Consider the following 27,544-nt stretch of genomic DNA (forward strand, 5'->3'; position numbering starts at 1 on the left):
CCGAACGCTAAGCGAGTCTGCTTGGGTTTTTTGTTACGTTCCGCCTTAGGCATAAATGTAAGGGTATGACAGACCGAGTAATACGTAAATGTATTACACTCGAGTACTTATTTCACATTTGTTTTCGCTTTGGTATCGGTATCACGTCCCTGTTTGCGCTCGTACCGCTTAAATCCGCTTGTTTGATCAAAATGATGTATTCTGTATGTTGCTTTATTTTTATTTACTGTATTACTCAATACGGATGGAAAGCTATTTAAAGTTCGCGGCGTATCGTATTGAGACTGTAATCTTACGAGTATGTATGTTAAAAGTTGACGCCCCGTGGTTTTATTCATATAGTTCTCGTTCCAGTAAGAATATGGAGACAAAATATAGCTTATGACACTCACAAATAACGCGGCTTTCTAGTGGTAAAGGAATTTTCAAAATCAACTCAATAGATCCAGAGATTCCCTTCGACACAACAAACTTTACCTCTTTGTAATATTAGTAAAGCTTACTGTCAGGACTATCTATAGGTAGGAATGCCTCTTTCAAATCATAAAAGACTCAAAATCTGAAAGGAAATGAGTTCGGTCCCTAGATTATTATCTTATCGTATAAAAATCAATTTCACTTTTTGTTGTAATTTTATAATTCAAGAACGGGCTCATCTATCCAGACCAAATGTTTTTTCGGTCTTTTTAGTAGATGGTTTATGTGATGTTTGCACAAAATCGGTCGAGCGGTTCTTCAAATATCACATTTTGGGTGTAGGGGTAGGATAGGGGTAGGGTGGGGGTAGGGTAGGGGTAGGAGTAGGGTAGTGTACTGTAGGGATAGGGAAGAAGTGCACATACTACAAGTGCAAAGCGAAGCTTGACCGGGTCCGCTAGTCCTAGCATAAAAATTTCGCTTAGTTGACAAGAGGAATATTGGTCACGTTAAAAATATTTATTTATTTATTTATTTATTTATTTATTTATTTATTTATTTGGACCACCAACAAAATTATATGAACACATACAAAATATTTTACAAATAAGGGTAGCATAACACATATAATTTTACTTATAGGTAGCCACAGCATGCAAAAAGTATAGGTCGTACGAATAATAGGAATTAAAATTGACAAATAGAAAGAAAAAAACAAAATATAAATTTGAATTTACACATTTTGACAAAAATCATAAGAAAAAAATTAAACGAGAACTTTAAAATTTTAAAATTATAAGTGGAGAGAGAATTACATGTTTATGAAATGAAGAATGATTATGAGAGAATTACAATTATATATTTTACAAATTATGAATAAAAATTACAATTATAACAGTATGGCTCAATTAATTAATTATACATTGGTAAAATAATAAAAAGATAAATTAGGTATTTTTTTAAGTCACAACTTATGATGAGAATATTACAGATCGAATTATTGAACGGAGCTCTTAAGAAAAGTTTTTAAAATTTTGGATTTGAAAAGATGCAACTTGTCACTGTGTAAGTCAATATATAATTATGATTAATTTTTAATAGAAAATAGCATATGTAGTGGTTATCGCTACATACATAGAATCACTAAACAACTTTTACTGTCAGGCGGCAGCAATAATATAGCATTAAACAGCTGTGGAAATTTAATTAAATTTGGTTCAGTAGTTTAGGCGTGAAAACATACCAAAATATAGACAGAGTCATGAGCGTCCTCTAGTAATAAATATAAACGTAACGCAAGATAATGAAGCACAAAAACTGTACTTAGGACGTTTTCATTCTATTAATTAGATACGGTGGGTAATTAATAATGAAGGAACCGATAGCCAACCGTCCTGAAGTCGGATTAAGCGTCGACGCAAGGTGCTAGCCATTACCACCAGATGTTTGTAATCATTATTATGGGTGCGACCGAGGGTTTAAGGCCTAAAACATGTACACACGACACGATATCGCATCGTGGCACATCACGATGTCACTGCAGTGAAGTATTGTGAAAAACTATATAAAATCTCTGAATTTACTGAAAATACAGAATTAAGTTAAAATCTTTAAAAATACAAAATTAATTGAATTAAAAATTTATGTTCCAAAAGAATTAAATGGTAATTTTCAAGTGTTTGTTAAAACGAAGGTTAGTGAGATTGAAATACTCGTATTAATGTAACAAAATGTTTGCGTTATCTGAAATAAATTATTACGTCGTGGATTTCTTTCTTCTATAATGTGGTTTTTTTACCGACTTCATTTGTCAATTCAAGACGTCCATCAAACTTACGATCAATGTGGCAATTTGTGTAAATTTTCTGTGTGGAAGATGTCGTACCGCTATTTTCGGAATCCGATATCTTAATAGATATATAAATGCGAAAGGTCATTCATCACGAAATCTCGAAAGTCGCTTGATGTAGTAAGTAAGTATCCACTAAGAATCGATTTTGCGATAGGGCCGGATTAAAGAGGTCTAAGGTCGGACAAAGTCGCGGGCGTCCGCTAATTATGATATATTTGTAGTTTACCAAAAATCGATAACAACATCGTGTCGTGATCGTATCGTGTGAATGTCATTTTCCCGTAACTCTGTACAGTGTGAAGGGTGGAAATGTCGGTGTTTGTTTTTGTTAACGTCCGTCCTGTTTTCTTAATTAAGAGAGTTTTGTTTATAATTGAAGTGTGCTATGATAGTTTTTGTAATGAGGGTACGCTGTAGGTTCTGCGTGGAACAATAAACATTAATATCCGGGTTATACCTATTAGGGAGTGGTAATTTAAAATATCAGTCGTGGGTATATTCGGGAAACTGTAGATTTTTACAATAACATGTTGTTCAAGAAATTTATTTAAAAAAAAAACGTCTAGACAATATTATTTTTACGGGTTAATGAACGGTGTACATATCAATACCAAAAATAAATTAAAAATTATGGGTCAAATTTAGATGTCTAAGTACATTGTAGACACCTAAATTTGACTTTTTACTGCTAATACGAGTATATTGTAGACTCTACAATGTACTCGTAATAGCCGAAGGAAAATATTTATCCCCAAAATAAATTAAATTTACGAAAATTTAATCTTTTCTATAAATATTACTTATTTAAATGGAATTGAATGAAGACAATTCCAAAAATATAAAATATATGAAAAAGGGCGGATATGAGCTAGTTGATCATGAAAAAAATGCCTTACTATTTATTTAAGCTGCCAATAGATATTACATTCCCTTGCATTACCTACCGCATCTTTATTAAAATTCAAATACACTTGTATGTATATTTCAAATTGAAGAAAACTCTGCAGAAGTTTTATTATGTAGGTATAGTACATATAATAAATGACTACGCAGAATCCGTTCGGACGTAATTTAGTCCCGAGAATCGACTTTTCATTTGCATAACGGTTTACAGAGCTGGTTACTCAGGATATTAATATTCTGCTCTATATTTGTAGAACTTCATACAAATTAATATTTTGTTGCAAACTGCCCTATAAATTTTATCCATGTTACATTCGAATGAATTCCTTATTGGTTTATTCTATAGAAAAGCATTTATCGCAATGTAGAAAAACTTACTTGAACATTAAAAAATAAATGAAATTTATGTACTAGTCGTTTTTAAATGTCTCCAATAATGTTTTAGATAGGTTCTTTGATTTTATTTAATCCCCATAGCATATTGATATAATAATATTATTGATTTATTTAAAGAAAAATCCCAATGTTTTCTATTTTTCACCCGGGACACGAACATTTAACATATGATCCATAAGCTAAACTAGCTATCCCTGGAACCTAGTGAACAGCTAAGATGTGGAATGCCCTTCCGGCTTCCGTGTTTCCTAACACCTATAATTTGTGCACCTTCAATGCAAGAGTGAATAGGCACTTTCTAGACAAGCGCGCACCAACCTAGACCGTATCATTGCTTTTCACCAGGCATGTTTTTAGTCAAGCACAAGTCTATTTTAGGAATTAAAAAAAAGAAAAACAGTCTTCCAAGTCGAGAATTCAACATTTTGACTGGTGACCAAAGTAAGATCTCTGTCATAAAGAGCTAAACTCTCAGAACTTGGTGTTAGGTTAAGTGTGATCGATTAAATGACGGTATAACTTAGAAAATTACACAAAACTGGAAAGGGTTTGCCAGTTGTGAAACGGCAACTGAAAAGCGAAGACCTTAAAGTTTTAGGTGCGCCGGTGTAAGTAGGGTGGCATTTCACAATAAGCTGAAACTTCCGTTTCAACGGTTTCAGTACTGATCGTTTTCTACATTTATTAGTTATTAACAGATGCCCCGCGGTTTTACCCGCACAGTTATAGTTCCCTTGAGAGTATTGGGTTAAAATACAGCTTTTGACATTCACAAATAATGTGGTTTTCTAGTGGTAAAAGAATTTTCAAAATCGGTTTAGTAGATCCAGAGATTCAGATTGGTCACATTTAATTTTCACGAAAATCGGCTCAGTAATATTGTTTTAAAACCGAAAATAACTGAAATATGTAAAAGAAATTGCTTATACGTTTAAGGTAACTATGCTAAGACACGCTAAAAACAGAAAAATGAAATCTTTTAACAAAAAAATTGATGCAATGCCAGATATTATTTTGTTTTTTTTGGCACCGCCTTCAAACCGATCATTAGAAAGGACATATATACGATGTTATTTTTCACTTTTTAGAGTAGATCTTTGACGTCGGTTAAATTTTTTAATATTAATATAGAGTAAGTAGTTTTATTTATGTGATAGATTGGTTACCTATTACGGCGCAATATCAACATATTATTATAATGTACATTTCAGATATTACATTTCTATAATATTTCAGATATTAGATTTCTTGATACTACATTTCTGATTTTAAAGAAAATATTTTTAAATTGAAAAATGAAAACTGCAAAGTAATATTTTCATATCGTATACTGTGTATTTCTCTGAACACTTTATTATAGTATTTGTCGGGTTATTACGTAGAATATACGCTACATTATGTAGTTCTTGCAACATGCTCACTGGTTTTAAATCAGAGCTTAGTGAGTTTTATTTTAAAATTTTAACTAAATTAAAAAAGTCTGTTTTACTTTTTTTTTAGCAGTTTCACTGCTTTGCGTCCTGAACGTCTTAGGCCATAGTTTCGTATCTATCTACCTTAATTACAACTATCATATACATTCAAAATTCAAAATTTATTTATTTCAATTAGGCTTAGTTTACAAGCACCTTTGAAACGTCAAGTTTCGAGTCGGTCATGACTTCAATCACTACCATTAAGTGGTAGTTACGGGGGTTCCAAATGCGCTTTGGTCCGAGAAGAGCCCACAACAAACTCAGCCTAGATATTTTTTGTTTACAACCATTTTACAAACTTACTTAGAACTAAGTACACAATCGTATAGTGCAGTTAACACCAAGGTTTTTATAATTTTATAATAAGACTTTCCTATAAGCTTGCGTTTGACAAATTTATCTTAATCATAAAAATCAGAGAAAAATAAAATCTTATTCGTGATCATACTTAAAGAGTATATGCAAGTGAAGGAAAACATCGCGAGGAAACCTGCATACCTGAGAATTTTCATAATTCTCTGCGTGTGTGAAGTCTGCCAATCCGCATTGGGCCAGCGTGGTGGACTATTAGCCTAACCCCTCTCATTCTGAGAGGAGAGGAGGAGAGAGAGTTCAGCAGTGAGCCGAATATGGGTTGATAATGATGATGATGAATTCTTTATGGGTTACTTGGGATACGCGGAGAGAGTATCCCAAGTAACCCATACGCAACGAATTAAGGAGTTCTTCCGTTATTTCATCGGTTAAAAATACACAAGTGCTATTGAGAAATTAATACATTATTTAAGATAGAAAAATATAGAAAATGTTAGTGGTGAACTTGTAAACTGCTATGCAAATGAAAAGGAGTTTCCCGGAACTACCGTGCAACTGACTCTACGAAATAATTTAATAAGCTCTCCAGCGGAATACGCGCTTTAAAGTTTTCTCTTAGCAATGAATAACTTAATTATTTTATTTTATTTTATTAATATTTTTTACTTAATTACTCAACTTGCGTTTTATGATTTTAATAATTCTATAGTTAGCACAGAAAAATAAAGAGCTAGTTTAGTGTAGTTTAGTACTCAAACAATATACATACATAATATATATTATACCCGTAAGTTTTTGGCTGGTGGGAGGCTTCGGCCGTGCTTAGTTACCACCCTACCGGCAAAGACGTACCGCCAAGCGATTTAGGGTTCCGTAACGATATTGGATAGAAACCGAGATTATAAAGATTTTCATCCTTTTCCTAACAAGTTAGCCCGCTTTCATCTTAGATTGCTTCATCACTGACCATCAGGTGAGATTGTAGTCAAGGGCTAACTTGTAAAGAATAAAAAAAAGTATGCATTGCTCATACTACAAAATAAAATAAAGTGTAATGTAAAAATATCAGCTTTATATAAAACTAGTAAACGCCGCGCGGTTTCACCCGCGTGGTTACCGTTACCGTAGGTATACGGGAATAAAATATAACCAATAGCCTTCCTCGATAAATGGGATATCTAACACTGAAAGAATTTTTCAAATCAGACCAGTAGTTCCTGAGATTAGCGCGTTCAAACAAACAAACAAACTCTTCAGCTTTATAATATTAGTATAGATAATGTTCTTCACTAATTCCAAGGGAACAATGGATTTTTCCTGGGTAATAGTAGTGTAAATGTATTCATCCAGGATATACTCTACCTACATTCCAAATTTCAGTCAAATCAGTTCATTTGTTGCTACCTGAAGGAGCAACAAACATGCACAATTAATTGCTATTACTAACTGCTATTACAATTTTACTATACCTACCTAGGTAGAAGCGGCGAAGAGTCCATACAGACTGATTCCCTCCGGGATACCCTTTAAAAAACTATACATACATATTCATTATTGTAATGAATACATATGGATGTATGAAAAATCGGAGCTTGAATCAAGCGGTCTGAATTTCCTTTTCTTTGGGACGGCTGACCTTCGTCAAAATTCCATCCATCGCCACTGCTAGGTAGGTTACTATTTTATAGACATTTTATTTCTTTCTCGTTGTCAAAGGTATTGAAAAAAACTTTGGCTTATGCATTAAAAAAGTTCTGATTAGTTCTAAAATTCCATTATTACTGTTCCCGAAGTTTAGTTTAAGTGCACGCAAATAAAACCGCGGGCAAAAGCTTAGTTACTCCGAAGTAAATTCACAAACAATAAATTTTATTCAAAGTGTACATACGAGTACGATTACCTACTGCTAAAGTTTATTACCAAGAACCGAGGTTCAGGGATATTGGTTTCTAGAAATCGCTTATCATAGAAATAAAAGTTGAAATGCACACTTCAATTTCTATTGTATGAAGATCGTAAAATTCCTAGTATTAATTTCTCTAGTAAGCAACTTTTTTTAATCTCTCTAGTTTCCAAGTCATTAGACAAGATTTGAAAAGCTTTTAAGATGAATTTCAAGTTTCTTAGCTAAGCGATTTGTGATTTTATTAATTAACCAGTCGGTTAATTCACTATCTTTTACTATGTTAGCTGCCAGTTACGAAGACTGATTTTTTTCGAAGGTAACCTGTTCATGTGATTTTTTAAGTCTGAATGTGTTTTGACTGAGTACGTTAAATTATTTAAGTCCGTAAAACTTGTGGATTTTTAAAAGGTAACCCGATAGGAATCAGGTTGTTAGGAACCTTCGCCCCTGTTAGCTACTTAATATAATATTAACATCAACACAATAACAACTTTGCATCCAAGGTTCTGGGTAATATGACAATACCCACAATAATGCGATCCTTATTTTCGTAAAATAGAGTCCTTATTCTATCTATTCCACTCCACTTTATATATCGGCCTGAGTTTAGTTTTCATAATTTTGTGCCCGTTGTCCATTGTCTATGTACAATAATATTATTGTAATTTGCAGTGCCGGAGCTAGGAGGGCTGGGTCGTCGCGCCGGGTGCTCCAGTGCTTTTTCCGCCCCGTCTCCCGCAGCTCATCATGATCCAGGTAAAGTCTTTTTGTATGACTCAGCTTTTTTTAATTCCTATTTCAATGTGCTAAATTTCAGCTATGGCGTCATAATCTTATTTTCTATGCAAAAACCCTGAGGGTTGATCATCATTTTCGCCATATGTTAACGGTCTACTAACATGCCCAGGCCTCCCTTCTTATACGTGAGTTCAAACCCACTGCTGGTTGGTGGGTTCAGAATGATGAATAATGTTAAACTCTTACAATCACTATCAGTTAATAATATACAGTGGCGTGCACAAGGTTTTAAGCTATTGCATAGCTTTTATTGCGGACTTTGTGGTGTGAAACTAAGGGACAAAATTTATTAAACCAGAGTTTTATGCATCTATGAAGAGCACACCACTATATGATAACGACCGGAATCGACAGCTTAACGTGCTCTCCGAGCCTAGGGGTACCCTACGCATTTTCTCACTGAGCTAAAAATTGAATTTCCTCGGACTGAGAATTTTCACTGAAAATTAAAAAAAAAAATAAAGCTCAGTATTTCACTGCTTGACCCAAGACTAAAATTAAACCTCGTGCTCCAAAGTAGCTGGAACAACATGGCAGTGAAAACCTTCCTAATAATGTATCTACTAAATCCTTATTAATTATGTATCTTACGATTAGGCGACAATAATTAATTACCTCATTACCTTTGTAATACATACTCGTAGTTACGATGTCCACCACAACAGAGTCAACCTTTAACACTTTGTATTTGCAAACAATTTAATACCACAGTATTAATTTATGTTAATTGAATGCGCAATATACTGTAGTCTAAGAGCCTGTGAACCCCAGACCGTCGTCTTTTATAAAAGCTCAAAGTTTGTCAGCTGATGCTCCTAACATAGGTAAGTATGGAAACCGACTATGGAGTTTGGATTGTGGTGGCTTTGAAACAGGAATGTAACAGGTTTCAAGGATCCATACCTTCAATATTAAGTAAAAAGTCTTATAGTTTTTCCTCGGCATGAATTGCTGTTCGTTAGTCTAAAACTCGAGAACGTCTAAACAGATTTATCTTATCTTGATCTTGAAATGTTTGTGGAGACATAGGGAAGGTTTAAAAAGTGTGAAAAATTAGAATAATTCCCTGGAAAGCCATAAAAACATCCCTTTTGTATTTCCCTTACAAACGTTTAAGAGTCAATTATAGATCTTAACGGTAGGGGTCGGGTAGGGGTAGAATAGGGGTAGAGTAGGGTATGGTAAGGATAGGGTAGAAGTAAGGTAGGGGTAACTTAGGGGCAGAGTGGGGATAGAGTAAGTGTAGGGTAGAGGTAGGGATAGGGAAGGATTGCACATAAATCAAAGCAAAGCTTGACCGGGTCCGCTAGTATTTTTATATTTTCCTTGGCAAGAAATTATATCCCAGATTTGGCAGACATATAGCTTCATGGCAACTCTTTGCAAGAAACCCTTAAAGTTTTATTTTAAATAGTATTTTTTAAAGGATTGCTGCATAGCTTAGTAGTGACTGGCGACTATTTTGCCGCCTCGGCTATAAATATATTGCCAAGGAAAATAAACAATTACTCTTTATACTCTGACGGTCTGGTCCGGTTTATAATCTGGATCCTTGAAATTCTTATCTTCAAGCCAAATTCCAAACTCCATAATTGGCTACAATACTTACCTATGGTAGTAGCATGTGCTGACAAATTTCCAGCTTTAATAAAATAACGAAGGTCTGGCAGTCGCTGGCTCTCCGTCCACTGTCTATTGCGTTGCGAATTGCGATATTGTGTACAGAAGTGACAATCTACCAACAAAAGCTTCATTATGGGGTTCGCTTTTGGTTTAGGTACAATGAAATTAAATGTAGACCAATTTCATTAACGGTATGACACATTGCGAGCTTGTTAATGCAATCTATTACGTTGGCTTTTGACTTTGTACTAACAAATCTATTTTATGTCCTCTGATATTGCGTATCAGGAAATGTTTGCCAGTTTATGTATTCTGTGGTATTCTCAAATTGATATTAGTTTGTTTATAAGTAGTAGGATTACTGGGTTAGTTAGTTTGTTTATAAAAAGTCTAGTCTGTCTGTTTCTATTTGACTCTATTTTAACCGACTTCCAAAAAGGAGGAGGTTCTACGTTCGTCTGTATATGTTTTTTCTTTCTAATTTTTCTTGTAATGTTTATCTAGTTATTATAGACAGGTAAATTGTGTGGTGTTGTAGAGGGTAATCTCTGGATTTACTAAACCTATTATGAAAAATATTTTACCTATAAAAAAGTGTCATTGGCTATGTTTTATCTGTGTATTCATTTATTTCAAATACAATTATATACACTAACTAAAACAATAACATTTAACTAAATTACCTACCTAAATCTACCACAGAAAAATATTATTACTAGCACTATCTTACTATCTTTCATATTATAAAAATACCTACATTATAAAGAATAGAATATATATTTTTATTTGTCCACACATTAGTAATAATAGAAACAAACTGAATATACAAAAATCTGGTCGTGGACAAAAAAGGTATCCTCCTCAGCAAGATGCCACAGCGAGCTGTGGCGCTGGTTTTCAGGTGAAACCTTGTGTGTTCAGTAAATTTCCAAGCTTTTATAATAGCATTTCCTTTAAGTTTTAGTAGAAAATTAAACTTAGGTACTTAACGAAACTTAATTTATAGAGAAACATGACTTCATATCTTTTTTATTATGAGTAACAGTGACGTAGAAAACTTTATCTAGAAATATAATTCCTAGTTTAAAATTACAAAGAGTTATTAGCTCAGGCTCGAGATATCTCCGTGCCAACGCCGCATCTCGCGTAGTCTGTAACTTTCACAACTTTCAGTTGGTTAAGTAATTAATTCTTTTGCCGATCTCTTTGAATAAATCACTTTACAGTCAACTTGGACTTTTAAAAAGTTGTCTTTTAAATTTTAAATATAGTTCTCAGTGTTTCGCGGTTTTATATGCGCCTACTTACGTATTCCGTTTTGTGTTGGATGAGTTTCATTTTTGTGGTTGTTTGCTTTAGTTATTTTAAATGTTTTTTTATCTAGTTACTCGTTAAACCTATATTAATATTTTAATTTTAAAGAGGGGAAGTTTGTGAGGTTGTAGGGGGTGAATTTCCTGCCGCGTTATTCGTGAATGTTATTTGTAGGGGGTGGATTGTGGATTTATATATAGGTATATATAAAGAACATTCATAAATAGCTATATTTTTCCCCGTTTTTTTTTCATGTTATGTGAATTTCACCAGATGTTAAGTGACTATACAGTCTAAGATGTAAGAGGGCTGACTTGGAAGAGGGACAAGTTTATTCTATACCTACCATACCTCTAACATTTCTTACGCGGCATTGCTTGGCGGTACGTCTTTGGAGTGGCGAAATATGCGTTTTTTATAAACGGTCGAGTTTATTTTACTTAAAATTTTGACTTGTTTACTACTTCATGAGTCTTGACAGACAGACGGGCCGACGAAAAACAAAATGATCTGATAAGGCTTTCGTTTTTTTCCTTTTGTACGGAACACTAAAGTCAAACAATCAGATAACTCCACCCTTTTGTTAGTTGCAATCAAAAGCACATCTATATAAAAATGTCTAAAAATCTACAAAAGCTTTTTACTCTAAGTAGCCACAATTATCTGTCGCAACACAATATAACAGCATTTTAGAAAATGCCCAATATGAGCGAGCGAATTCGTGTTTTTCAACAAAGCATGTTTTCAACGAGCAATATAAGCGGACTCGGTTCGGATGTTTTTTCGGTGAAAATATTATTTGTCGGGGGATAACACGGTATATGCTATTTTCACGCCGAAGCTGGGAAGCGCTCGCAAATAAATACTTCTCCAGTATCAAATAAAACTAACTACATTCACCACAATTTAACTTTATCGCCCTGTGTGGTTGGCGTTTTGATATCACTACTTTTTTGTGAAATTGTATTTAAAATTAAATGAGTCTTTATTTATTTTGGTTCACGAAACAGAAACTGACTAAATATACGTTTTTGTATTCATTATACACTGGCATATCAACATATTCATGCTTGTGTAGTATGAAGTATGTAATTATGTATTTTAAAACGAAGAGTACCTACTCAAATATAAGTGACATCTTGCATACATTCATAGACACCACAAAATCACCATGTATCAATATTTAAATGGGGTATTCTTATTTACTTATAATAAAAACCTTTGTAAACCTATAATTATGTGTCTGGTATTTTTCCCATAAGAAGATGTTTGTAGGAATTGTCTCTGAATTTCCCACAATTTTGACCGAAAATAATTCTAAACCAAATTAAAAAAAAGAAGATCTTTCATCAACGCTACTATAGAGATTAAGCGTCTATGTATAATATAATTACTTAATCTAATCGAAAAATTGTTTGTGATTGTCATTTCCCTTTTCACAGTTGTGAAACCCCGTAACTTGGCTGATTTACAAGGACAAATTGAGTAAACAAGCACCAGACGAATTGACGTGCCCCGCAAATTGCCCAACCCTAATGCTTATTCCACCCTTCATCCCAATTACAAAAATAAAATTACCGAAATGATATTCTAAAAACAACAAAATTTCCGATTTCTTCTCAATAAGTCAATAAGTCTTTGATCAGTGCGTGCATGCCAGTGATGACCTACGGATCCGAGACTTGATTGCTAACTATTTATTATGGCCTTATTATATGGCTGAAAGTCACTCAGCGGGCGATGGAGCGAGCTATGCTTGGGGTTTCTCTGCGTGATCGAATCAGAAATGAGGAGATCCGCAGACGAACTAAAGTCACTGATATAGCTCAGCGAGTCGCGAAGCTGAAGTGGCAATGGGCAGGCCACATAGTTCGAAGAGCCGATGGGCGTTGGGGTCCCAAGGTGCTGGAATGGCGACCCCGCACCGGAAAACGCAGTGTTGGTCGACCCCCCACTAGGTGGACCGAAAACATCAAGTGGGTTGCAGGGAGCCGCTGGATGCTGGCGGTTCGAGACCGTTTTGTTTGGAAGTCCATGCAAGAGGTCTATGTCCAGCAGTGAATGTCCATCGGCTGATAATGATGATGATGATGATGATTATCCTTGAACCATAGGAGACATTTTATTCCCGTATCGGGAACTACGCTAATAAAACCGTGTGGCGTTTGCTAGTAATATAAATCGTCATATTTCTTAATTCGTTGGAGGTATTTTGGAGGAAAGACGCTATAAGCGCGCTGTTTGCCACAAAGATTTGTCAGGTTATCGATAAACTTTGAGGAGCAGAATAAATTATTCATTGTTCTCCACTATCGTGTTTGCTTCTAGACGTTTTGAATATATGAGCATGATTCTTTTTAAAAATACGACGTTCAAAACGTAATTGAAAACATATTCAGTTTCAACGGTAGAACAACTGTTATACGTTGGCATTACTTTGCTTTTTTGATGGCGATTTGTTATTCGCAGCTTTATAAAATGCTTGAGGAAAGTTTTCTACTGAAAGAGCGACGGCAATATGAATTTAAAGTAGACATATCGACCTAACTCGCTACGTAAATAATGCAGACTTTTACAGGGAGTATGGCTAGCTCAGCTAGCTGTGCACCCAACAATGGTTATTGTTTGAATATTTTTATTGTCTGTTTTTGAATATAATAATTATAGTAGTTCAAATTCTTTGATTCTTATTAAAGACTAACAGACACCACGCGGTTTCACATCCGTTTCCTTATGAATATGGAGATAAAATATAGCCTATAGTACTCAGAGATAGTGTACCTTTTTAACAGTGAAATATTTTTTTAAATCAGTTCAGTAGTTTCGTAGCCTATTCAATACAAACAAACAATCAAATTTTTCCTCTTTGTAATATAAGTATTCTATTAAGTTTTCTAAAGATAGGAAAATCCTAGAGGATCTGAATCGTATTAATTCAACTTTTTGATTTATGAAACACATCTTTTGTCATTGATGCTAAAAATCTAATGTTAATCGTAAGACAGACATTCTAAAAATATTATTGCAATATTCGAAAGCTTTGACAAAGTACAACACTTGAACACTTTTTAAGTGAGCTTTTGCTTAAGTTGTAATTCGAATTGATATACTTTTACTCCTTGAGCTTTAATCGGTATGAGTCACCAAGTGGTAAGCCGAACCGGAAAGCTATATGTTTGAGGAGGAAAAATGTGTGAAAAATTATGAAAATCCGATACGGTCATATTTTTGTTAACAGAAACTATTTCTACTCGTTAAATATTTAATCTATAATAAATTATAGAGACGTAAAGTTTGTGGTATCGCAGGGGGTAATCGCTACCTCTATCGCTGGATCTACTTAACCAAATTTTAAAAAAATATTTTAGGTACCACTAGAAAGTCACGTTATTTGTGAGTTGAACAGAAAATACGCGGGTGAAACCGCAGGGCGTCGTAGTAGTCCAGTTATGTTTGTTTTCCCGCCATGACAGTTTTACACCCAAAACGTAACATTTGGCTGTAAAAGTTGGCTAAATCCTCCCCTCTTAACACACGCTTACATCGGTGAATTGGGAGACGTTACACGACCATTTACATAAGTACGATGTTCAACTATGTAATTCTTGACGCCATAAAGCCCGAACAAGAATTTTCCCTTTACGCTTACATTGTAACACTTTGCAAGATTTATTATAACGCAATTATCCTTTATTCATCCGTCAATCATTCCCGTCTGATTTAAGGCTTTGCTAACCTAAGTCGTGCTTGGTTAAGGCTGGTATAAAAAGTCAGTCTATTTTGATATGGAATTGCAACGGCGTATTTTTGATTGTAAGGTGTTCTAACATGCAGCAATATTTTTGAAAACAATATGTAGAATTAGACGCCTACGAATTCGTCCGCGTTTTCCGAGATAGCCGAAAATGGCCGTGATAGAAGTATTTATTTCATTCCATAATTCAGTCAAATTGTAACTAACTGTAATTGTAACCAAATGGATTAGTATAGTAACTAGCCCGAACAAGAATTTTCCCTTCACGCTTACATTGTAACACTTTGCAAGATTTATTATAACGCAATTATCCTTTATTCATCCGTCAATCATTCCCGTCTGATTTAAGGCTTTGCCAACCTAAGTCGTGCTTGGTTTAGGCTGGTATAAAAAGTCTATTTCGCTAAGGAATTGCAACGGCGTATTTCTGATTGTAAGGTTTCCCAACATGCAATATTAGCGATAATTTAGACCTAGGAATTCGTCCGCGTTTTCCGAGATAGCCTAAAATGGCCGTGATTGAAGTATCTATTTCATTCCAAATTTCAGTCAAATTGTAACTAACTGTAATTGTAACCAAATGGATTAGTATTGTTACTAGCCCGAACAAGAATTTTCCCTTTACGCTTACATTGTAACACTTTGCAAGATTTATTATAACGCAATTATCCTTTATTCATCCGTCAATCATTCCCGTCTGATTTAAGGCTTTGCCAACCTAAGTCGTGCTTGATTTAGGCTGGTATAAAAAGTCAGTCTATTTCTTCTATTGATTGTAAGGTTTCCCAACATGCAATATTTGCGATAATTTTGACAATAATATGTAGAAGCAGATGCCCAAGAATTCGTCCGCGTTTTCCGGGATATCCTTAAATGGCCGTAATAGAATATCTATTTCATTCCAAATTTCAGTCAAATTGTAACTAACTGTAATTGTAACCAAATGGATTAGTATTGTAACTAATCCATTTGGTAGTTTTTTTGTGAAGAATTAAATCATAAACAATATAGTATTTTTTATACTGCTCCTACGTAATTAATCATCGTGGTTAACAAATAAAAAACACGACATACCGACTCGCACTTGTCCGGTTTTTTATTGATTACACTGGATCCAGTATTTATGATTAGGCATAGTAATCCTGAAAACCTGATCAAATTAGACTTGTTGAGAAAATAGCTAAATTGACAGCATAACCACTGTTTGTAAGATTTCTACTAAAAATTAATACCGTAACGGTATTAAGTCGTGGCCAAACGAAAACTGATTGCAAAAAAGTGCCTTGTAAAACAGTTCAAAAATCTTCCCAAGTCTTCACCAAGAACCCTTTTAGCATGTTTACAAATAAACAGTGAAGGCGGGCGTTTAACGAAGCGTTAACAAAGTTCCACGGTTGAGGTTATTAAGCCAACATGGATATTAAGCTTCAAATAAGGACTAAAACAAATTGATACACTCAATTTAACATTACACGAAAAGTATAACTTATAAGTTGGTGAATCATTTAGTAAAAACCATTGATAAGTTTTTTTTAAGTAATGAATTCGGTCAAACCCCTTAAGTTTTAGTGCATCTAACCTTTTTTTAGGGTTTATCAAGAAAATGGATTTATCTTAATTTATTTCTAATTACAAATGTTAACATAAATTACATTAAAATAAATTGAATTTTCAATAAATAAATAATTGATTAGTTTTAAATTATAGCAGTGATAGCCCAGTGTGAGTTCCAATCCGGTCCGGGGCATGCACCTCCAACTTTTCAGTTGTGTGCAATTTAAGAAATAAAATATCATGTATCTCTAACGGTGAAGGAAAACATCGTGAGGAAACCTGCATACCAGAGAATTTTCTTAATTCTCTGCGTGTGTGAAGTCTGCCAATACGCATTGGGAAAGCGTAGTGGACTATTGGCCTAACTCCTGTCAATCTGAAAGAGATTCGTGCTCAGCAGGAGCCGAATATGGGTTAAAAACGGAATTATAATTATTTTTTAGTTATATTATAATACTAGCGGCCGGCGACTTCGTCCGCGTGAAAGCTTTCGATCGAAAGTAAGCTTTCAACCCCTTATTCACCGTTTATTTTTCTTCACACAACACTAATTTTTATTTGAATCTTTACCATTGAATGCAGTTATGTAGTAGTTAAAGCAATGCTATAAATTTCAACTAATTACGGCCCGATCGTCTCAAGGTATGCACTCTATGCAAACCGCTTTTTCTCGGTTAATTGGACCCCATTATTTTCCTTCCTTCCTTGTTTCCATCGCTTCACTTTGTGGAAATGAAAAGCTTTTCGGGAATCTCATTATCCTGTGAAGGCGTTGTCCGGTTGTTTGTGTATACGGAATTATTCGAAATAATAATAGCGTTTTTTTATTACCAATTCTGTTTTAATTAAAAGGAGGCTCTAGTTACCTTGTTGGGCTTTTTATACTAATGTTGCTGTTATCCTACTAATATTATAAAGGCAAAAGTTTGTGTGTAAGTGTGAAAGTGTGTAAGTATGTTTGTTCCTCTTTTACGCTACTAAAACAGTTTGGCTGAAATTTGGAATGAAATAGATTTTACTCTGGATTAACACATAGGCTACTTTTCATCCCGGAAAAATCCACACAACACACACACACACAAACGTGAAAACACTAATCACGATACAAATAGATAGAGATAAATTTGAAATGCTGGATCATAACAAAATAGCCATTTGGCGTAAATCACTTTTTGTAGAACAATAAATGTTATAGTTGGTATATCTTCAACAAGTCTAGATTATTACCTACAGCTCAATGTAATTCAATACTCAATGACGTCATCCTTTAAAGGCAACGAAGACATGTGACAGGCGCCTAGCTAATGGACGCGCTACCTATTGTTCGATAATGTGGATAAGACTTCTAAATAACGTGTTTTAGTACCTATCTTCTATCTGCGGAAGAATCGGTCTTATTATAGATTAATAGAGAAACTGTAAGCCGTATTTTTTAACTTTAAGATTATGTGACGTTTTTATCAAGAATTTCAAATAGGTATGTATGGTAATTTTTAAAAACATACATACAGCCGAACGTAGAACCTCCTCCTTTTTGGAAGTCGGTTAAAAAATAAAATGAGTATAACAGATGTGTGTAGGATTTTAGCTTTGAGTTTGTGTATCCAAAACTGGTAATATTATTTCGTAGGTACTAGCGGACGTTTACGAATTCGCGTAAAATTCAGTTTTACACAAATCCCTCAGGAACCATGGATTTATCCGGGATGAAATGTAGTCTATGTCAATCCAGAGTAAAATCTAATTTCATTCCAAATTTCAGCCAAATCGCTTCAGTAGTAGCGTTAAAGAGTAACAAACATCCATACAAACTTTCGCGTCTATAATATTAGTATTATTTTAGCGAAAGGGGTGTGGATTTTCATCCTCCTCTTAACAAGTTAGCCTGCTTCCATCTTAGATCGCATCATCACTTACATAAGGTGAGATTGTAGTCAAAGGCTAACTTGTGTATAGGGTGCTTTTCCACCAGAGATGTGCCACGCTACGTTGCTATGGATGCGTTTGATCATTGGTGCACATAGCTTAGCACTAGTAGAAACGGAATCAACTGAGATAGGTTTTGATGTGTAACATCTATAGCCGCACGTAAAACCGATCTCTGGCGTGGCGACGCGTCGCCATGCGCAATTGACTGTGCGATTCTCTCCCACTCGATCCGGCGTTAAGCCATCTCTCTCGCTACACTGAGCTCGGATACCTATAGTGTATAATCCGTAGTGTATACAGTGTTGTTTACTACAGTACACATAACCTGTGTTTTATTTGAAAACAAATTACTTTTCTGCTAATAAATATATTTAAGGATGACTTTACAGTATGGGAGTCCGGGATGCTAAATTTGCTATACTTTAAATATAGACCAAATTTTCCATCTAACAAACAAAAGCATGACAGTTTTCCTTACTGTCAATATAAATTAATCACAATTCGCTACCCATTGCTACCACATATTTTGCTTTTGGATTAAATCGAGGGCGTCGCTTATTTAATAACTAAATTAAGCATTATTTATAATTACAATAGTATGTATTGTTTGCATTTATGCTCCTTAACATAAATCCAAATAATAAGTCCAAATGAAAAAAATTAACCTGAAATATCGAAGATTTATACAGAGGAAAATGTTATTTATTAATTTCGCTAACAGGTTAACGGCCAATTTGGGATTTTTAAATTGATATCTACTTTTAATTTAACGCAAAATTACACTTTCATCTTTCGTAATAAAGCATATTTACACCCGTAATAAAATTGGAGCGCAGCGAAATGCGATATCCTCGTCTGGTCAGTAACAAATTGCGTTTCTGATATCTTAATTTAAACACTTAACTACTGATCTAAATTATTAATATTAAAAGAGAAATGAAATGAATGAAATGAAAATATACTTTATTGTATACCACAAAGAAACATACAATATAGAAAAATAATGGAAAAAATGAAAATGCACAATAGGCGGCCTTATCGCTAAAAAGCGATCTCCTCCAGGCAACTAACGAAGAAACTAATGAATAAAATTATAAAGATATAGGCTAGGGTGTACAGAAGTAATATATAAAAGAAAAGAGGTAAGATTTGACTTTTTGTTTGTTTGTTAACTAAACTAGCTCTAGATTATAAAAATTCTTTCACTTATGGAAATTCAGATTATTAGCAAATAACTTCGTATTCGTATTCGTTCTTTACATCGTATTTCCACGAGAAAGGAAACTACACACGTGTAAAACCGCGGGAAGTTGCATTTGAATTAATATTAGAATTTAGATGTATATTCAAAATGCTTTTTGTTTGTTACGCTTTCACAGCTAAACTACTAAATCGATTTTAAAAAAATCACCAATGATAAGCTACATTATTAACGAGTAACAAAGGCTTTACTTTCCACGGGAATAGAAATTGCGCGAATAGCGAATAGTATCGTTGAGTTTTCCACTTATTATTTAACTAGCGGACGCCCGCGACTTCCTCCGCATGGAATTCAGTTTTACACAAATCCCACGGGAACTATAAATTTTTCGGGATAAAAAGTAAAGTCTATGTGTTAATCCAGGCTATAATCTATATCTATTTCAAATTTGAGTTAATTCGGTTCAGTAGTTTCGGCATTAAAGAGTAACAAACATTCAAACTTTCGCGTTTATAATATTAGTAGGATCACTAGTAGTTCTTTACTTTTCTTTCAACTCTATAAAAATGTCGCAGTGGTCACACACAAAATAACTTATTTAACAAACAAGTTTTGCTATTTGAAGAGTTAAAATTCCGGAATAGTTTGTAAACCGAGATCACTACTCCTGAATTAGCCGCATAAGATGTCGTAAGCAATAAATCGTTGAAAACGTTTTTAGCCGCGCTACTAAACATCGTTAAGGGTGTTTTGTTGGAAGATTTAACAACATTAACACTTTAATTAACGGTTTCGATACTAAAATAAGTTTGGAGCTTTACGATTGTAAAATATAGATATAGTTAAATAACTGAAGGTCTGTAGCACGCATAAGTGACACGGCAGGATGTGGATGACAGGTCACGTGCAGAATTTATTTATTTTATTTATTTAAGTAATAATTTATTTGTACACTACAAACTAGACAGACAAATAACAGCATAATGATACGGAGCCCGCGGACCGCAGGGGCCACTTAAGAATGAAAACAAAAAATTGTAAATATTAATCCACAATCTCTCTTAATCTGGTGCTTCTCGGAGAAAAAAAATGTAAAAAACTGCTAAAGACATTTTCGGGATTTGTCGCTCGTCAAAAGACGAGCCCTCCAACTAATTTTGATACAGAGCCCCTCGAAGGCAAGCTACAGAATAACACGCCACTGAATAACAGAGGAAAAGAAGTAGGATACAAAAAGGCAGCATTATCGCTACATCAGTAGCTGTATGTTTTAGATCGTAATGTTGTTTATTTATTGAAATTATTCACAATGCTTATAAAATACAAAATATAACACAAAACACTATTAAAAATGTATGAAGAATATCATAAGTAAAAAATTAATTGTGGTGACAAAAAAAAAACAGTAGAAAACACAAAAAAAAAGATTGGATTCTTACCTGTTGCCGTCTTTACGCGCTAATCTCCGGAACTGCTCAACGGAGTTCCATGCGGTTTCTACACAGATTAAACAAACTGTGAAGCAATATACAGGGTGCTAGGGAGTATTTCACATAACTCTGGGACTATATTCTTTATCGATATTTAAAAATAATTAAAAATATTCAAGGAACATGTACTCTAAAATTAATATTTTCGGGGTAAATAATATTTGTTTTGTAAATAGATCTTAAAATGTGTCCAATATACGCATCCTTATAATTATGACGTAGCCAAATTTAACGTATTTTAAAATGCAAGGATATAAATGCGTATGTTACATGGATAGTCGAATTATTTGAATTAATTTGTATGAAAACATAAAGCTTTTTTATTTTTTAGTTAAAATATTAGTAATGCAGTTCGGCTCCTATAAATCGACTCGTCAACACCTTGAAGTTATGGGAAATACTCCCGAGCACCCTGTATAGGCGGTTTTATCAAGGATTTAAGGAAAAAGTTATCCGATTTCACGGGGAAATATTCGCAGGCCTCCACTAGTTGCAAATAACTTGAACTACTTCGTTTTGAAGTAGGTACTTTATATTCTTCATTAATTTAACACAAGGCTTGCAAGTCGATTATTTAAACATGATACAAGACACTAATTATCACGTTGAATTTTAATAAAAAATATCCTCTATCAAACTACTGGGCACTGAAACTATGATGATGATACACGTTGCTTCCATAAATAGAAATGACGTAATCATAACTGACGTAATAGTTTGCAGTGTTTCATATTGTAGCCGGATTACTTCGGGTAATGTTGAAAACTTAGTTCAAATTAATCAACTACATGTTGTGATTTATATTCAGTATCACTCTAATAGGGATGATGACAGTTTTTTAAATTGTATATAAATTAAGAATATACTAATAGTAAAGCAATTTTGTAAAAGGAACAGGGTATCTGCGATCATTACTTTCGGAGCTACAGGGATTTAAAGAGTCAGATTTGCGGCGCTGCCGCGGATCCCTGAAAACGCCCCATACAAAATGGCTCGAAATAATGACGTCATAGGCAATGTAATGATCGTTTGATTTGTATGCGCGTTCAAACAAAATTACTAATATCTTTGTTATTTGTGCGTTTATGCTTATAGTTCAAATATTAAAAAATGTCACATTTAATGTAAAGAAGCTAAAACTGTATGAATTTTCATCTAATTACGATAAAATATTTTTAATAGTTTTTGAAATTTTATAATCTCATTTGTTTTGCAAATATCCAGACAATCTTTGCTTTTTATGTATAAATTAGTTAACACTGACCATATTTACCCGAATGTATCATAAAAATCAATATATTCAAACCTAGTCATCATCCCCATTAGTTCAAAATATAATGTTTTACTTTCGATAAGAAGGCTCAGAGTCACACAGCGGGCGATGGAACGAGCTATGTTAGGAGTATCTCTGCGTGATCGAATCAGAAATGAGGAGATCCGCAGAAGAACCAAAGTCACCGACATAGCTCAACGAGTTGCGAAGCTGAAGTGGCAATGGGCGGGGCACATAGTGCGAAGAGCCGATGGACGTTGGGGTCCCAAAGTGCTGGAATGGCGACCCCGCACTAGTAAGCGCAGTGTTGGCCGACCCCCCACCAGGTGGACTGACGACATCAAGCGAGTCGCAGGGATTCGCTGGATGCAGGCGGCTCAGTATCGTGATGTTTGGGAGTCCCTACAAAAGGCCTATGTCCTGCAGTGGACGTCCATCGGCTGATATGATGATGATGATGATGACTTTCGATCAATAAATTCAGATCTTTTCTCTCAATAAGTTTTTATCAAACGAACTCTTTAAATATTTTCACTGTTGAATCCAAAGAATTGTTCAAATTGTTCTTTATTAATAATAGGTATTATTCAGTTGGTACACATCAAGGCGGTTCATGAATTCATTTTGTCTACAAATGGTTTTAATCTCGTTTTCTCAGGTAACTGTGTTTAGTTACCTTTTGGTGAATAAAAATTATTCAAGTTAATTTATTCATTTTACTTTAATTCATTATTTGTGGACCGGCGTTATTCTTTTTACTTTTAGCGCTGTACCATAATTGCTTTGTTAATTTCTCTATTATCTTGTCTACTTTACTATAATGTTATATTAAACTGATTCAATAAACCGAAGTTAGTCATATCATTACACCTAGTTTATAATGAAAAACAACCTATTCAAACTCATCGCCTTTACATTAAATGATTACAATGATGTTGGAAAATAATGGGGATGATGAGTAAGTTTGAATATATTGATTTTTGTGATACATTCCGGTAAATAAGGTCTATGTTAACTAATTTGAATATAAAAAAGCACAGATTGTCTGGATATTTGCAAAATAAATAAGATTATAAAATTTAAAAAATTATTAAAAATCTTTTATCGTAATTAGATGAAAATTCATACAATTTTAGCTTTCTTACATTAAATGTGACATTTTTCTAATAAATGAACTATAAACAAAAACGCACAAATAACAAAGATATTAGTAATTTTGTTTGAACGCCCATACAAATGTAACGATCATTACATTGCCTACGACGTCATTAGTTCGTGCCATTTTGTATGGAGCGTTATTCAGGGATCCGCGGCAGCGCCGCAAATCTGACCCTTTAGATCCCTGTAGCTCCGAAAGCAATGATCGTAGGTACCCTGTTACTTTTACAACATTGCTTTTCTATTAGTATACTCTTAATTTATATACAATTTAAAAAAAAGTGTCATCATCCCTGTTCACATTTTTTTACAATTATAAATTATTATTTTTTCGTTCCTTGGCGTTTGCTCAAAAATAGTTTATATAATTTTTTGAATATTTTAACTTGTTGTTTTGGATTTAGTTGTCAACACGGAACCCTGAATACTTATAGTTTTAACTATACTTTTGAGTTAAGGTGTCAATATAATAAATTCTATAAAGTCATTATAATATCTATACTTCTATACTAATATTATAAAGCTGAAGAGTTTGTTTGTTTGTTTGATTGAACGCGCTAATCTCAGGAACTACTGGACCGATTTGAAAAATTCTTTCAGCGTTAGATAGCCCATTTATCGAGGAACGCTATAGGCTATATTTTATCACCGTAGTCCTACGGGAACGGGAACCACGCGAATGAAACCGCGCGGCGTCAGCTAGTTAGCTATGAAAATAGTAATTTTACACTCCGGAGATCACAAATTATATTACAAAGTAAGTTTACAATAGTTAATGCCAAGCCAAAATAAAAGATGACAAACATTTCGCAAGACGTGTAGTTAGTTAACTAAACCATAACACATTAGTTACGTTAATTGTCCATTAATTATTGCCAATGATAAAATACCTCCGTTATTAATTCTCATGTTTATTACCGTCGTTATATGGCGCATAAAAACGCAAATGCCAAAATAATTGGTGACTGTAAAAACAGTGTTGTATAATGTTTATTCGAAGGCTCTATTCTTTTTACTACTGCTGGACCTATGACATAACCGTTACTTTGATGTACAAAATAATCATATTCTATATGTATTATGTTATCTCTTGTTTAGGGCTCTAGATAATTAACCACATAATGTATTACAGAATTACGATTTTAGGGTTACTCAGTACAAAAGGAAGCCAACAATTTAAAAAATCAATCGCCATGTATTTTTTTATACTTTACAAGTTAGCCCTTGACTACAATCTCACCTGACGTTAAGTGATGATGCAAACTAAGATGGAAGCGGGCTAACTTGTTAGGAGGAGGATAAAAATCCACACCCCTTTCCATTTCTTCAAGACATCGAACCGGAACGCTAAATCGCTTGGCGATACGTCTTTGTAGCCTCCCACCAGCCAAAAGTATTTTATTTTCTAACTGCGGAGTTAGTATAATACAATACAACAATATACAAAATTTGAAAATCAATGAGTCTCAATTTTCTTTTTTTAAACAAAATAAACAGATTCTCGTACTTTTGGCTATTAATAAAGATTTAATAATCACATTTTGTGCAAGAATTAATTTATTTCATGTTTTCGCGCTTAACTGTATATTCAGTAATAAAATTGCAGTTCAGCGCAATGAGATCGCATCTGCCTGTACACGAGGAAAACTCATTTCTGACATCTCATTTAAAATGTTTAAGCGTGCGATTTTCATCGAATGCATTCAATGTTGCTGAAACGATTGTATGATAAAATCCTTGTTGATGTTATGTTTTGAAGATCAAAATATTTAACTTATAACTAGCGTGTATAACTAGCGGACCCCCAGACTTCGTCCGCGTGGAATTTAGTTTTTCACAAATCTCACGGGAACTATGGATTTTTCCGGGATGAAAGAAGCCTTTGTGTTAATCCAGAGTGACATAGGGACTAGGGCACAGACTAGGGACAGAGAAAGCGACTTTGTTTTATACTATGTAATGATAAGCGATTTAATTCCTTGATTGTGTTTACTTTACGTAAAAAATACCTAATACTCAATTATAAAAGTCAACTTTATGATGTTTCATTGTTGACATACACATACGGGTAAGCAGAGGGGTTTTTGTCGGGTCATCAGGATGGCGTTGTCGCTTGGATTCTTCGGTTTTTGCGAAAAATAGCATAAATCAGTTAGTCACTAACAATGTGGTGTTGCTATTCAATTAGTTTGGCGTTGGATTATCATCATCATCATCATCATCATCATCATCATCATCATCATCATCATCATCATCATCATCATCATCATCATCATCATCATATCATCATCATCATTATTCAAAAAAACGGTTTCGAGCCGCCAGCATCCAGTGGCTCCCTGCAACCCGCTTAATATCCTCGGTTTACTTATTGATGAGTCGACGAACACTGCGCTATCAGGTGCGGGGTCGTCATTCCAGCACCTTGGGACCCCAACGTCCATTGCCACTTCAGCTTCGCGACTCGCTGAGCTATATCGGTGACTTTCTTCTGCTTTCTTCATTTCTGATTCGATCACTCAGAGAAACTCCAAGCATATCTCGCTCCATCGCCCGCTGAGCGACTAACTCTCGGATCAGATAGATCAGAATATGCCATCTTAAGTACTACAATCCAAAGCGTAACGGCCCTTATGGAATTGATTCATCAATCATCATCATTAAAACAATCGATATTGAGTTGAGCACGAGTCTCATCCTAATGAGAGAGATTAGTCCAATACGCTGGCCCAAACGCTGGTCGCCACGCTGGTCGAATCTGGCCCGGGGCATGCACCTCCAACTTTTCAGTTGTGTGCATTTTAAGAAAATAAATATCACGTGTCTCAAACGGTGAAAGAAAACATCGTGAGGAAACCTGCATACCAGAGAATTTTCTTAATAGGGATGATGACAGTTTTTTAAATTGTTTATAAATTAAGAGTATACTAATAGTAAAGCAATTATGTAAAAGTAACAGGGTATCTGCGATCATTACTTTCGGAGCTACAGGGATTTAAAGAGTCAGATTTGCGGCGCTGCCGCGGATCCCTGAAAAACGCCCCATACAAAATGGCTCGAAAAAATGACGTCATAGGCAATGTAATGATCGTTAGATTTGTATGCGCGTTCAAACAAAATTACTAATATCTTTGTTATTTGTGCGTTTATCTTTATAGTTCGTATATTAAAAAATGTCACATTTAATGTAAGGAAGCTAAAACTGTATGAATTTTCATCTAATTACGATAAAAAAATTTTAGTAGTTTTTGAAATTTTATAATCTCATTTATTTTGCAAATATCCAGACAATCTTTGCTTTTTATGTATAAATTAGTTAACATTGACCCTATTTACCCGAATGTATCATAAAAATCAATATATTCAAACCTAGTCATCATCCCCATTCTCTGCGAGTGTGAAGTCTGCCAATCCGCATTGGGCCAGCGTGGTGGACTATTGGCCTAACCCCTCTTATTCTGAGAGGAGACTCGAGGTCAGTAGTGTGACAAATATGGGTTGATAACGACGATATTTATATTCTTAAAATGCTCATAACTGAAATGTTGGAGGTGCATGCGGATTAGAACCTACGCCCTCCGAATCGAAGCTAATATCCACTGGGCGTTCACGTCGCCAGATTGACTATACCCACCTGTAATTTCATTACCTGCCCACACGGATAATTTACCGTTGTGAATAAATCGTCGCACAAACCACCAGGCCGCCAACCCGCGACCGTTTCGGCTTTATTATTTCCCCACTTCATATTTCGGGTGTTTATTAATGATTTTGTAATTGGGCTGTCGCTTGCATTCGCAGTCATCCGCTCGATTACTTCGGATGCCGAAAATTCTGAATTAAAATGTGATTAAAAATACCGAACCCACGTCGGCACTCACTCTTTGGTTCTTGATGCCATTAACTTGTATACATATATGACTTGTTTGGCTGGTGGGAGGCTTTGGCCATGGCTGGTTACCACCCTACCGACAAAGACGTACCGCCAAGCGATTTAGCGTTCCTGTACGATGTCGTGTAGAAACCGAAAGGAGTGTAGATTTTCATCCTCCTCCTAACAAGTGTTAGATTTTTAATTATTTAAATAATTATAAATACATAAGACAACATATAAAAACTCCTTCTTCCAGATAAATGTTTTAATCTGTACTGTTTATTAATGATAATGGTTTTATTCTGAGGTTGG

General features: G+C 34.5%; 1 protein-coding gene across 3 annotated transcripts in view; it reads left to right on the forward strand.

The window, feature by feature from the left end:
- LOC112044019 (uncharacterized) overlaps positions 1 to 27,544 on the forward strand; it is a 300,955-nt gene that overhangs the window by 88,914 nt on the left and 184,497 nt on the right. For all 3 annotated transcript variants that reach the window (XM_052886228.1, XM_052886229.1, XM_052886230.1), the window contains exon 4: positions 7,937 to 8,020. In XM_052886228.1, coding sequence (XP_052742188.1) covers positions 7,937 to 8,020 — 84 coding nt within the window. The remainder of the gene's footprint in view (positions 1 to 7,936; positions 8,021 to 27,544) is intronic.

Source organism: Bicyclus anynana, chromosome 16 (genome assembly GCF_947172395.1).
Source record: "Bicyclus anynana chromosome 16, ilBicAnyn1.1, whole genome shotgun sequence".
NCBI classification, from domain to species: domain Eukaryota; kingdom Metazoa; phylum Arthropoda; class Insecta; order Lepidoptera; family Nymphalidae; genus Bicyclus; species Bicyclus anynana.